The sequence below is a fragment of the Rhinopithecus bieti genome, unplaced genomic scaffold (genome assembly GCF_001698545.2).
Source record: "Rhinopithecus bieti isolate Rb0 unplaced genomic scaffold, ASM169854v2 scaffold_425, whole genome shotgun sequence".
Lineage (NCBI taxonomy): Eukaryota > Metazoa > Chordata > Mammalia > Primates > Cercopithecidae > Rhinopithecus > Rhinopithecus bieti.
Window position 1 is genome coordinate 478,416 of NW_016803361.1, and position 15,140 is coordinate 493,555.

At 35.8% G+C, this 15,140-nt stretch overlaps 1 protein-coding gene across 1 annotated transcript in view; it reads right to left on the reverse strand.

The window, feature by feature from the left end:
- TM9SF3 (transmembrane 9 superfamily member 3) overlaps nucleotides 1–15,140 on the reverse strand; it is a 71,355-nt gene that overhangs the window by 13,820 nt on the left and 42,395 nt on the right. The window contains exons 9-10 of the mRNA XM_017879998.1: nucleotides 12,938–13,068; nucleotides 1,937–2,076 (exon numbers count right to left, since the gene is read on the reverse strand). Coding sequence (XP_017735487.1) covers nucleotides 1,937–2,076; nucleotides 12,938–13,068 — 271 coding nt within the window. The remainder of the gene's footprint in view (nucleotides 1–1,936; nucleotides 2,077–12,937; nucleotides 13,069–15,140) is intronic.

A 15,140-nucleotide genomic window follows, 5' to 3' on the forward strand; every position in this document is an offset into this window, starting at 1 on the left:
AACCAAAAGAGGCACAATATATAGGTGGGACTTCAATTTAGCCATAGGTTATAATCAATATTCTTTCTGCATTAAAGGCTGAAACAAGTACATGAAGAACAAAAATTACTGACACTGGCAAAACTTGAAAAAGTCTCTAAGTGTTCCCTCTGGTTCTACTAGACTTCCATAACTTCTTAGAACTCTATAGGCATTTATTCACAAAAAGCCAAAGGGAAAGAAAGTAAGAGTTGAGAGACCTCCATTTGAAATAATGTTTCCCAAATTGTGGCCTTGTCATCTCTTTGCTCACTCTCTCCTTGGTTCTATAATTTCTTTTCCTAAAAATTATGCAATTAAGGTATTATGAGTTCTTATTTATAATGGCACCAAAGAAATAAAGAATAAAATTCGAAATTCATTCATTCATTCATTCAACAAACATTTACTGACTGTAATTGGTAATTCCCCACCTGGATGCCTTCTCTCGTCTATTTCTCTCCTGAAAGCATTGGCTCAAATGTTCTCCCTTTAAAACCTTTGCTGAGTCTCCCAGGAAGAGGTGGGTCCTTCTCTCATTATTCCACTGCCTCTTGAACATATCTCCACCACGGTACTTACCACACTATACTGTAACTGTTCAATTCCAAATACATGTGCGTACATATATATAAAAAACCTCACTAGATTATAAACCATGGCAGGCAGAAGCTACTCATCTAGGTATTTCCGGTGCCTAGCACAATACCTGGCACAAAAAAGATCCTAAACTAATAACTATGAAATCAACAAACTAAAAAACTGAGAAAAAAATTTTAAAATTTGAGAGCTGAAAAAAAACTTAAAAATCATTTAATGTAGTCTTCTTCCATTACTTTACAGGAAGCCAAGACTCACTGAGGTTAAGAGTGATCTGCCCAACGTGACACAGTCAATGAGAGGCAGATCTAGTATTCAGATTTAGGTTCCCATGATTTACTCCCCAAAACAGAGACACACACAAGCCTTCCTATACCTAAACGCAAAGCATCTTTGGTGAGGAAGCTCTCACCAGACCTCCTCTCTTTCACTAGCCCTAGTGACTTAGAGGAACTTTTGTGACTTCTGACTATGATTTCCCTTTAACCTTACCTTTCCTAGTAAGGATACTGATGGGTCCTAACAGTCTAATACTGATTTACGAAAAAAAAAAAAAATTACTTTAAAAAATAAACTACAAAACTTCTAACCAAAGTCTCTCATAAGCACCAATCTCAGGAAAGAAAAGAATGTGGCCAATTCAAACTATAGGAGCTATTTTATTCATCCTCCATTTCTATAAATGTCTACATGCTTCCGGTCTAGAAAGGGCAGAGCAAAATTATCACCTATTTGTATAAGCACCTGAATATATATGATATATTTATAATCTGGTAAAATATCTAGGGACAGAGATTTCATATATATATATATATATATATATATATATATATGTACAGTACTAAAATATCTGGAAAGATAGTAAATACTTCAGGTTCTGCAGGTGATAGTATGTCTGACATAACTACTGATCTGCCAGCTCTGATGCTTGTACTATAAAAGCAGCCACAGGTAATTCATAAACAAATGGGCACGGCTGAGTTCCAACAAAACTTTATTGACAAAAACAGGCAGCAGACCAGATTTGGCCTGCAAGATGAGTAAAATGCAGCTTTAGTTCACACCCAACTCTACACCGTAGGAAAGCATTTGACTTAATTGTAAATGGCACGATATTCAGAAAGTGGAATAAGGGTATAATTTATTATTACTCCTAACAGTGTAGGTTAAAGGAAATAGTAAAATGAACTCCTTAGGCTCAAACTTAAGATTGTCATTCTCATAAATACATGTCAATTCTGAAGTTACATGTACACAACAGCCTTAAGAACTTATATATTGTGTGAAACAATTGCATAAGATTTAGCATTCTCTTTACCATTTTTTCTCCGGTATAGGACGAGGCACAGCATTGACACGACAAGGAAAGTTGGGCTGACCTGACAGATTTCGGCCAAGTATTGTACCAACAAGATTTAGAGGAAGAATAACAAAAAAACAGATGCAACAAACGGCCACCTGTAAATTAAATAAAAATGTGTGATTACTCAGAGAACAATAACATTAATAAAAACAAAAGAGACACAATTTAAACACAATTTGATCACAAAAGAAAATGTTTAAGTTCAATATGGGCTAAAATTGTGCAAGAAGTACACTAATGAAAACAGAAAAAGGTATGCTCTAAAATATTAGAACTAAACTAAATACAAGTTGAACTAGTTCTTATCCAATTTAGTTTACCATTTTTTCCTATTCTCCCACACTATCTCTGCCATAGTCCTTTTTTCTCCTCTTTCACTCTCAGCTGTCATGCTTTTTAAAACATATTTATCCATTGTCTTTCATTATTATAACCAATTTACTTATCTGGCTACGCTTTTTGAGCTCGTAATATGAGCTCAAACTAAGAGCTTTATATGTGTTATTTCTTTATTTTACAGATGAAGGAAAGAGGACTCAGAGAAGGATAAGTAACTTCCCATAATCTCATAGCTAGTGGAGAGCCAGACCAAAATTTCAACTCAAATCTGCCAGCCTCGAAGCCCATGCTCTTTTCTATTCTACACTGCCTTGGAATCCTAATAGAAGTAGATCACTATCTATGTGTTATTAGTAAAATAGTACAAATATTTTTCTGCCTATTAGTAGTGCAAAGTCTAAAATTATAGAGAAGACCATACAGAGATTCTAGAACCAAAGTGGCCAATTAGAAACATTTATTTTGTGACATTTTCTTTATAAAATCAGCTCTTTTCCGGCGAACGATCTAATTAAGATCACTTCACTCTGACCTCCTGTAAAATGGAGTAGAACTGAATCACCTCTAAGATCTCTTTAAATTACACATTTTAGGTTATAATACACAGAAAGTAAAAGTGAGAGAAAAATTGAATGAAACATGTGAAGACACTGATTGAGAGAAATGAAGAGGGTAGGAAATCCATAGTGATTGCACAAGAAGGAAAGATCTCTTTGAACCAATATTAGTAAAAAGTCTTCATTAGATCCTTTTGTGTGTGTATGTGTCTTTAAACAAGCCAAAGGGTATTGTCATCTCCTTTTCAGATACAACATAAATGTGTCAGAGTTATAGAGCTCCATAATACCATTTTAAACATCAGACTCAGGAACCCAATTTATCTGTGTTTCAGTTTAGGCCTAAGCCTATGAATAATATGAATTTATGCTCATATTATATTATGTGAAATGTGAAAATAAGCAGGTGTTTTAAGATAGTTTAAGTCTTATGTTATGAATTATACATATGTCATAAATATGGGGAGTGATAAATTCCATCTCAATTTTTGCTTTTACTTTCTTAATAACTACAAGACTCATAAACCTTAACACACTGTAATCAAGACCTATGTATTTTTCCCTTAGTTTGCCAGAACTCTAATTTCAAATAAGAATTAGAGACAAAATTCTTTCTAGGAAGAAAACATTCCTAGACCATGTAGAATTATATGGTCTAGAAGAATGGTTTTCAAGCTGTTCCAAAGAATTCTCAGGTCCTACTGAAGAGCTTCCAGGATTCCACAAGCATTTGATTTGAATATATTTTTGAAAATAGTTTCCTTTTAAAATACTTTTAATTGTAATAAGATACATACAGATCAAACGAGTTTTATACCAAGTATCAGTACACTGAAGAGATCATAGCCAGGTTAACTCATTTTCATGCAAACCTCAGAATAAAGTTTCTCCTGCTTATCTCTGTGTATATACTGAACTGAATGAATTTTGTCTCTGATTAGGAAGGCTTATAATGTTATATTAGTCTTTTATTCTATCTCCTTTGCCCCCATCCCAATTAAGGCCTGCACATATTTGTTCACTAAAAATTATATAAGCAAAAGTACTATTATAGCACAATGTGTGTGACACAATTGAGTGGCAGCTAAAGTGAGGGCACATCTTGCCTTCAGTGCACATAACAGTCAATAAAGGAACCTATAGTCTCAAAAAGACATTAGCAATTGCTTAGTATTTGTCAATATTTTCTCTTTTCTTGTCCAACTCTTTAATATATGATTAAAAATGTGAGCAGTTTGTTAGAAATAGTGATTAAGCTGTGAAACCAGTTCCCCACTCCTTTATGATCAAGCTCTGGATGAAGTTACTTGAAAAATACTCCAAGATTACAAGGCAAGCTGTTTTAAAAAAAAAAAAATTCACATGGAATGAACTCACTTGTGAAGTAAGAATTTTTCTCAATACTGATAACTAAATAAATTGGGTGCTGAAGATAAGTAATAGCTTATTCATACCCCTTGATATTAGATTTGTATCCATCACAACTTTACTGCTCTTGTTAAATTTAGAGTGTTAAAAATACTTAATTTGCAAAATATACCTATAATAATAAAATCATGCTTGTATCTGTTTTCCATTTGGGCTTCCACATTATTTTGGAACACAATTTAGCAGCTAAGAGGGTCTAATATATTGGTGAAAACCCTGGAACTCAAATTAATATGGGGCTCTCCTCTATTCCCCTAGTCACTGTTCAGAGGAGAGTGAAAGGAGGCAGTGGGGAGAAGATAGATTTACTCCATGTTGAGGGCCTCCCTTATCTACAACAAGAACAAGTTAAAAACAAGTACTGCCTCTTGGTACTTAATACCCAAAGATCTACATACTGATCACATCTTCTCAATCTCAGACATAAACCAAGAATGTGGCTATTACTTATTCTATCTTTGCTTCCAGACTGGCCTACAGGTCAATATCTCTCATAAACTTAGATGTAAAAAACAAATTTTAGCAAATGTAATCTAACAATATATAAAATAAAGAATATATCATGACAGAGTGAAGTTCATCAAACGAATGCAAGACTGATTAAAGATTAGAAAATCAATGATATTCACCATATTATCAGAATTAAAAAAGAAAAATCACAGATCATCTCAAAAGATGCAGAAAATGCTGTTCTAAGATCCAACACTCATTCAAAATTAAAAAAAAAAAAAAAAAACTTGCAAAAAACTGCAAATAGAAGGAAACTTTAAAAAGCTGATGAAGGGCATCTACAAAAAAAAAAAAGCTATTATTTTAATTCACAGCATAAGACTAAATGTCTTCCTTCCAAGATTGGGAACAAAGAAAGGATGTCTGTTCTTCTATTCAACATTATATTGGAGGTTTTAACCAGTGCAATCAGACAACAAAAAGAAATAACAGACATACAGACCAAAAAAGAGAAGTGAAACTGTCTTTGTTTAAATAATTTGATAATCTATTTTTTTAAGTAACACTATGTACCCACAAAAATTTAAAATAATAAAAAAAATTTTAATCTATGTAAAAAACTAATGTAAAGAAACTAGAATAAGTGAATTTAGCAGGGTTGTAGGATACAAAGCCAGTATCTCAAAAACTGTTTTCCTACATATAGTCAACACTCAAAAATAGGGTATAAACTGTTTAAGTCCACTTATAAGTGGATTTTCTTCTGCTTCTGCCACCCCTGAGACAGCACCCTTGAGACACCCCTCCCTCTTCTTCCTCAGTCTACTCAATGTGAAGATGATGAAAATGAAGATCTTTATTATGATCCACGTCGACTTAAAGAATAGCAAATACATTTTTATCTTCCTTATGATTTTCTCTTTTTCTTTTTAAGAGACAGGGTCTCACTACGTTGTCCAGGCTGAAATGCAGTGCCTACTCACAGGCACGATCATAGAGCACTAGAGCCTCAACTCCTGGGCTTAAGTGATCCTTCTGCCTTAGCCTCCTGAATAGCTGGGATTATAGGCACAAACCACACACCCAGCTAACCTTATGATTTTCTTAATAATATTTTCTTTTCCCTAGCTTACTTTATTGTAAGAATGCAGTATATAATACATATACAAAATACATGTTCATCAGTGAGGCTTCCAGTCAACAGTAGGCTTATTCGTAGTTGAGGTTTTGGGGAGGGTCAAAAGTTACATGCAAATTTTCAGCTGTACGGGCAGGGGGTAAGGGTCAGCACCCCAACCCTCATATTGCCCAAAGGTCAACTGTACTCTCATGTGCAACATAACAATTTTTTTTGGTCAATGATGGACCACATATCTGACATTGGTCCCATAAGATTATAAGACTGTATTTTTACTGTACCTTTTCTATGTTTACAGACACAAATACCACTGTGTTACAACTGCCTACAATATTCAGTACAATAATATGCTGTACAGGTCTATAGCTTTGTAAGATTAGGCTATAACATACAGACTAGGTGTGTAGGAGGCTATACCATCTAGGTTTGTGTAAGTGCCCTCTGGAGTGTTCACACAATGAAAAAATTGTGAACCAACTCATTTCGCAGAACATATCCCTGGCATTAAATGATGCATGACTGTACTAGCAATAAACGATCAGAATTTGAAATTTAAAAATGGCCGGGTGTGGTGGCTCATGCCTGTAATCCCAGCACTCTGGGAGGCCGAGGCAGGCGGATCACCTAAGGTCAGGAGTTCGAGGCTAGCCTGGCCAACATGATGAAAGCCTGTCTCTACAAAAATACAAAAATTAGCCGGCTATGGTGATACGCACCTGTAATCCTACCTACTAGGGAGGTTGAGGTAGGAGAATCGCTTGAACCCGGGAGGTGGAGGTTGCAGTGAGCCAAGATTGTGCCAATGCACTCCAGCCTGGGCAACAGAGCAAGACTCCGTCTCAAAAAAAAAAAAAAAAAGAAAGAAAAAAAAGAAATTTAAAAAATATAATTCACCAACAGAATAATATGAAATACTTGACAATAAATTCAACAAAAGATGGACAAAACCTGAACACTAAAATCTATGAAACGTTGCTGAGAAAAATTAAATATATCTAAAGAAGTTGAGAGATATCCTGTGCTCATTAATCAAAAGACTCAATAATGTTAAGATGTCAATTCTTCCCAAACTGTGCTACAGATTCAATGTAATCACAATCAAAACCCCAGAAGACTTTTTATAGAAACTGACAAGCTGATTCTAAACTTTATATGGAAATGCAAAGAATATTAGAAAAGCCAAAACAACTTTGAAAAAGAAGAATTGGTTTCAGGACTTATAAAGCTATAGTAATCAAGACAGTGTAGTATGAGCATTAAAAACAAGACAAATTGAAATAGAACAAATCGAAATGAAACAAGAGAAAATTCAGCAATAAAAATCCACACATACATGGTGAATTGGTTATCAACAAAGGTGCCAAGGCAACTCAACAGAGAAAGGATAATCTTTTCAACAAATGGTGCTGGAACAACTGACCAGTCATATATAAAACAAAACAAAACCCCTCTGACCCTTAACTCATACTATACACAAATTAGCCAAAAATGGATCCTAGACCTAAACTTAAGAGCTAAAACTGTAAAATTTCTAGAAGACAACATATAAGGAAAGCTTGGTGATGTCTGGTTTGGCAAAAGACTTCTCAAATGGAACAGAAAAAGTGCAAAGCATAAAATTAAAAAACAACAACAATAAATTAGACTTTAAAATTAGTAACTTTGCCCTTCAAAAAATACTCTTTAGATTATGAAAAGACAACTCACAAAATAGGAGTATATACTTACAAAATACATATAAAACAAAGGACTTGTATTTACAATATGTAAGGAACCCTTATCACTCAATAAAACAATCTATTAAAATAGGCAAAAGATCTGAACATTCATTAAAGAAGATATACAGATGGCAAAAAAAAAAAAAAGGCAAATAAAAGATCTTCAACATGATTAGTCATTAGGAAATGCTAATTAAAACTGAAAGACACCACTATACACTCACTAGAATAGCTAAAATTAAAAAGACTGACTCGATATATCAAGTGCTGGCAGTGATGTGGAACAAGTGGAATTTTCATAGACTGCTGATAGAAATGTAAAATGTCAAAACTATTTGAGAAAAGTTTAGCAGTTTCTTGAAAACTTAAACTATCATATGACCCAGCCATTCTACTCCTAGGTATTTATCCAAGAGAAATGAAAATGTAATTCCACAGAAAGACCTGCACATAAATACTCACAGTAACTTGATTTGCAATAGCAAAAAAACCTAGTAAATTACTGGGTAAATGGATAAATTATGGTATATCCATGCAACTGAATACTATTGGGCAATACAAACAACAAATTATTAATAAATGCCTGTAATCCCAGCACTTTGGGAGGCCAAGATGGGTGGATCACCTGAGGTCAGGAGTTCAAGACCTGTCTAGCCAACATGGTGAACTCTGTTTCTACCAAAAATACAAAAATTAGCCAGGCATGGTGGTGCTTGCCTGTAGTCCCAGCTACTAGGGAGGCTGAGGCAGGAGGACTGCTTGAACCCCAGGGGCAGAGGTTGCAGCGAGCCAAGAGCACATCACTGCACTCCAGCCTGGGCGACAGAGCAAGACCCAGTCTCAAAATAAATAAATAAATAGATAGATAGATAGATAGATAGACAGACAGATTAATAAAATGCAACGTCAATAAATCTCAAAATAACTTTTATGAGTGAAACAAAAAAGAATATATACTGTATGAGCTACCATTCAAAGGAAATTCAGCAATGCAAACTATACTATGATATGAGAGAGTCAGCTGGTGGTTACCTAAGAATAGAGAGAAAAAAGAAGAAAAGAAAGGATGAATTACAAAGGTATATAACAAAACTTCTCGACGTGACAAACATCTTTATCTTGAGTGAGGTAATGATTTCAAAAGTGTGTGTGTGTGTGTGTGTGTATTAAAATTCATCAAATTGTACACTTTAAATTTATGCAACTTATCACGTGTTAATTATACCTCAGTACATCTGTAAAAACACACAAACAGAAAACGGCAAAAAAACATACCCACTGCTCTCAGAATTAAGCTAGGATTCCTTTTGACAGAAAGGAAGAAAAGAAAAATGGCCAAAAACAAAAAACCCATCATCACCACCATCAGCACAACAAAGAAAACTAACTATGGGAGAGTCTTGATTTTCTGTTCTGTAAAATAGGAATAACCACACCACTAGCTCTGCCTATCCCTTTGGGTTCTTCTGAAAACCAGACAAGATAATGCATGTGAAAATGCTTTGTAAACTACAAAGTACTATACAAATGCATTATTATTGATCCTTATTATAATTCATCTTCTTAGGTTTGGCACATCATTTCAGTCTGATGAGATCTTTTTAGATGCTGCCTTCATTATTTCATATTACCAGTTCATTATTTTATATTACTAGTTTCTTCCCTAGTCTCACACTCCTTTTCAATTGAATCAGCACACCACCATGTCTCTTAAGTTATTAATAATCTTTTGAATAGGTCAGAGACAAGAATATCTGTCACCTTCTACTAAAGGATAGGATGTACATACTATGGCTAATACCTCAATACTCTTATAAGGTAGAACCACTTTCTTCTTTTTCCTCCTGGAAAAGTAAATTTGCCTGTCCAGTTTTACAGCACCTTTGCTCTCATACAGTTACTCAAACATTACTTAATATAATCTCTCAGTACCTCTAAAAGAAAATTTTTATGAGCAACAAGACTTTCAGCTAAGGCGGCTGGGTACTCACTCCTGTACAATCAACTGCTTTGTGTATCTCAGGCTTCACTTCCCTCTTACCGGGGATCTTTCCTCCTACTTTTTTTGTTTGAGGGTTACATTTTATTTGAAAAATAAAGAGGAAGAATGGGATGGAGACGTTCTTTTTTCTTTTTTTACTCTGTTATATCACTGACCCCACATAATGAGCCTTTGATCTTGATATCTTTATAAAATCCTTTTGCTTGCTTTAGCATTTGTGAACAGCTCACCTTAGATGATTAAGTTTTTCTAACATTAGTTTTATAGATCTTTCTTTTTTTTCGAGACGGAGTCTCGCTCTTGTTGCCCAGGCTGGAGCGCAGTGGCGCAATCTTGGATCACTGCAACCTCCACCTCCCAGGTTCAAGCGATTCTCCTGCCTAAGCCTCCCGAGTAGCTGGGATTACAAGTGCCTGCCACCACACCTGGCTAATCTTGTGCTGGGATTATAGGCATAAGCCACTGCGCCTGGCCAATTTTATAAATCTTTCTAGAAAAGAAAGGTGATTAGTTCCCATGCTAGCTTGCCTCTATGAGTTTTAAAACTCTGTAATTTTGTTCTTTGTCCTTTGGAATCCTACAATAAGATCAAAATTTAGGATCTGAGATTTACAGCCCACAAAAGAAAGACTTCATGTCTAAAATCCTTTTCCAGAACATCTTGGCAAATCCTTTCTCATTCCCAAGGAACTCTTACAGGACCAAAATCTCTGGGTATAGCACTTAAATCATTATTGGACAAATTCCCAAAAGAAAAGTTTTAGCTTTCCAAAATCAATCTAATTTTTCTTTTTTTTCTTGAGACAGAGTCTCACTCTGTCGCCCAGGCTGGAGTGCAGTGGTGTGATCTCGGCTCACTGCAACCTCCACCTCCTGGGTTCCAGTGATCAAGCGATTCTCCTGCCTCAGCCTCCCGAGTAGCTGGGTTTACAGGCCTGCACTACCATGCCTGACTAATTTTTGCATTTTCAGTAGAGATGGGGTTTCATCATGTTGGCCAGGTTGATCTCAAACTCCTGACCTCAAGTGATCCTGCCTCAGCCTCCCAATGTGCTGGAATTACAGGCGTGAGCCACCATGCCCGGCCAGTTGTGGAAACTTTCATAGAACAGAGAATTAGAGTGAAGATCACCCAGAAAAAGGGCTCAATAGCCAAGAGATCAAAGGAATGGGGGATAGAAAGAGATAAGGCCTGGGGAAGAGCACTTAGGAGGATCTGAACACTCTGATTCTCAAATTAAGGTATTCAGTTAGTAGCGGCACCTGGCTTCTCAAACACCTGGTACCTATGGTCTGGGAGCCTTTTGGCTAACAGATCCATCCCCAGATCCCAGGAACTGGAATCAGGTAAACACTACAGATTGGGTTTAAAGCAGGACAGACTAATTAGCTTAAAAGAAAGCCCTGAGCATTAAATTTTAAATCCCCAAGTGATTCTAATCTGTGCCCAGGGTCAAGAATCACTGAGTTTATGAGAATATGTAACCATTTTCTTCAGAATGTCAACAAGTCAAAACAACTAAAACCACAAACTTAAGTAGTTCAAGTACTTAATGAAGACCTGGGTGAAACATTCACCTCAAGTTCTTCAAGTTCATGTTCAAAACAAGTTTTCACACTCTTAAGCGGAGAAAAGGAGACCCTAAAGCACACATCGGGTTAAAACATGAGGCCAGGAGAATGCCCTTCCCCCAGTATTCCTTCATTAGAATGCAAATTAAGAACATAATATTGTAGGAGCCTGCCAAGTACCAACAGTTAGTCTTTTTATTCACTAAAGATCAATTTTATAAACCTTCTCTGGCTCAGCACAGACTTTAAATATTATATTCTAATAATTTATAATTATTACATTATCTAAAGCCAAATTACACTGAATATTAACGTCTAAAACTCCATTTACAAAGTGGTAAAAATTTACAATTTTAGCGAGACAAAGTAACTTTGAAATACCAGTTTCACCAATACCAAATTCAAAACTTTCTGATAAAAATTTTAACAGAATCAGAATTTTAATTTTTAAAGCACTATGAAAATAACCAATTCAGCAGATGATCTCTGAGAAGTAACTTGACTCACTCTATGTACTTTCGGATGGCCTGCCTGCAACTACCATAAAGCAAATTCTTTCCCGGTCTGATATAATTAATTACCTTTCCCTTTTCTGACCATTATCACTTACTTTGGCTTGAAAAAAAAAATTTCCATTTTGAAGCAAGTTTCAAAATATTCCTAACTAAAAGATATTAAAGATTTAATAAAAATGTATAATATTCAATGTATCTTTGAAAAAAATTGGACTATAAAACAAAGTCACCTGAAATTTTTGTGAAACTCTTTGTTACCTCCCATATAATAGAAAGAAAACCCAAACAAGATTAAAACAGAGATTGTGGGCTCTAGTGGCAGTTCTACCATTAACTGTCTGTATGACCGTGACTAAGTTATTGGGCCTCTGTTAAAAGCAGTAACCACCCTGCAACTTGCATTGGCATATAGATGTATGAACATGTATGCACAAGTGTACATTAAGCCTTCACTCTAGTCTAGGCCTAAAATTCTGTTTCTAGTAAAAAGGTAATACCAAGATTTGGGAGACTGTGGGTTAACTCATTTTATGTGTTCTAGTTTTAATATATTTAAATAATTCAAAGCATTTCCAAGCCTGTGCTTATAGGTAAGATATGTGAACACATTTTAACATCTATAGCAACGTATATTATTGACATAAATGCTTAGTGAGGTTTTTGTTTTTGTTTTTTTTTTTTTTTGAGATGTAATCTGGCTCTGTCAACCAGGCTGGAGTGCAGTGGCGCGATCTCAGCTCACTGCAACCTCCACTGCAAACTGCACCTGGGTGCATGCCATTCTCCTGCCTCAGCCTCCCGAGTAGCTGGGACCACAGGCGCCCACCACCACGCCCAGCTAATTTCTTTTGTATTTTTAGTAAGGACAGGGTTTCACTGTGTTAGCCAGGATGGTCTCAATCTCCTGACCTCATGATCTGCCCACCTTGGCCTCCCAAAGTGCTGGGATTACAGGCGGGAGCCACCGTGCCTGGCCAGTGCTCTCTTTTAAAGTCAGCCTTTCACTTTACAGGCTTACAGAATCAAGAAAAAAATAAAAAGCCAACTATAGGTTTAAACTTAACCAAAATTTTATGGAGGCTAACAACAACAGTATTTTCCTCATCTAACTTTCCAGGACTGGGCAGGAACTGACTGAAACTATTAAAACATCTAATAAGACGTATTTTGGAGGGACAGTAGGTCTATTAGAATGTGTATACTTTTTCAGTTTAAAAGTAAGATTCAAGCAACTCACCATTGTTCCAAAAGGAATGGCTCTTGAAGCATGGTAATAAATGGCTATGAAATTGATGAAGAAGGCAGTGCCACACACCATAGCTGGGATAAGGAATGCCCCAATAAACATCTGCTTTATCCATCTCCTTCCTGAAAAGAAAGGAAACTATGGGAGTTTAATATAATTATTTAGTACCAAATTATTTGTTTGAAATTTTAAATATAAAGATCATGAAATTTAACATCTTAATAATTGTTTCAAAACAATAGCTAACAAATACCACAGCTTTTCAAGTATGTATAGTGAAATCACAGCTTCTGAAGTGGGTGCACTGGAAAAGAGCAATGACCTGCAGTAAATATTCCGACGTTTTGTCTTGACTCTGCCACTGAACTGCTGTGAACTTTCATAAGCCACTCTATCTCTCTAGGCTACAAGTTGGCCTAGAAAGGGGTTTTTATTATTGGTTTAAAATAAACTGACCAGAAAGAAAGAGAAAGGGGCTTTTAAACTATTCCTTGGAGTTCTGGAGCTTCTTGGCATGCCCATGAAGTCACTGGTGAAGAAAAATCCCAGATCCCCTTACCCATGCTTCAACCAGAACAATTATGTTTTCAACAGTTTTACACACTGGAGTTTCATGTAAGCTTTCATTTGAAAAGCAGGTTATACTGCTTTAAAAAGAAGAAAAAAGTCTAAAAACCAGTGAGTCAAAAAAAAGAAGAACTTCACCAGAAACCCACTTGTGATTTTTCAGCACCCTAAGACAGGGAAAAAAAAAAAAATTAAACGTGAAATAAAAAATAAAAAACTCTGAGATAGATAGTCTCTAAGTTTGTTCTTAGCTCTAAAATAAGTATGTACTTAAGAGCATTTCTATGTTTGAAAAGAATAAAAACAATGTGTTTCATAAGCTTTCTCTCAGTAATCAGAACTACAGATTTATAAGTTTTACTATTTCTCTGTACCTCTGTGTATTGCCAAAATTCTAGACATTGAGCTTCTATTATTCAAATAATCAAGGAAACAAATTTTTTGACTATGCAATAAAAAAATAAATCTTCAATTGTGCTCATATAGACCAGAAGAGCAACAGGGAGCTGTCTTTCTAATTAACACAGTAGAGTGTAAAACTGGTAGAAAATATCTTCAAACAGCTTAGAAACATTGAATCACTATCAAAATTCAACTCAGTAATAGGCAACAGGGACCTAAATAGAAAGTACCATAGAAAAATAAGCAATACCCTAACTTTAGTTTTCTGCTATATAAAGTTCTTTTAAAACATCTGTTACAGAATTATTACCTAAAATCGTAACGTTCCTCCAGAAAAACTCCTTAATTCTGAGCTTTCTCTCCTGTTTCATTTCTTTTCTGGGTAAGTTTCAAGAATTTCTCCTTTCTAACTGATACTCAGCATTTGAATAACACAAAAAGGTGGTGATTAATTAAAGTATTACTTCTTTTTAATTCCAACACCTTTCTAGCATTTTTTCCTATATTTTCCACTATCTTCTCAGATTCAGACATGTATCAATAAAACTGTGGCCAGGTGTGGTGGCTCATGCCTGTAAACCCAGCACTTTGGGAGGCTGAGGTGAGCGGATCACCTGAGGTCAGGAGTTCGAGACCAGCCTGGCCAACGTGGTGAAACCTTGTCTCTACTAAAAACACAAAAATTAGCTGCGCATGGTGACACATGCCTGTAATCCTAACTACTGAGTAGGCTGAGGCAAGAGAATCACCTGAACCCAGGAGGCGGAGGTTGCAGTGAGCTGAGCTCGTGCCATTGCACTCCAGCCTGGGAGACAAGAGTGAAACTCCATCTCAAAAAATAAAAATAAAATAAAATAAACAAATAAATAAAACTCTTTATCCAACTCTCTATTTCTCCCTTTCCTTCTAACAGTCAAAAATAATCCCATACACTGGGTACAATCAGTAGCCCAAGTATCTGCATTGCTGTGCTTTCTACTGCTCTCCAAACCCTTGAAGTCTCTGGCTAAGGTCCTGGATACTACTGGCTTCAAACTAGATCTATAGCGCTATAGTGCACTGAGGACAGTGTGAAGACCTTGAGCTTCACTGTAGTTCAAATCCTGAGATAACTCTGAAAAATTCTTGATTCCCTGGGTTGACCTCTACATTAAAAGTTTTTGCCGGGCGCGGTGGCTCAAGCCTGTAATCCCAGCACTTTGGGAGGTCAAGGGGGGCAGATCAC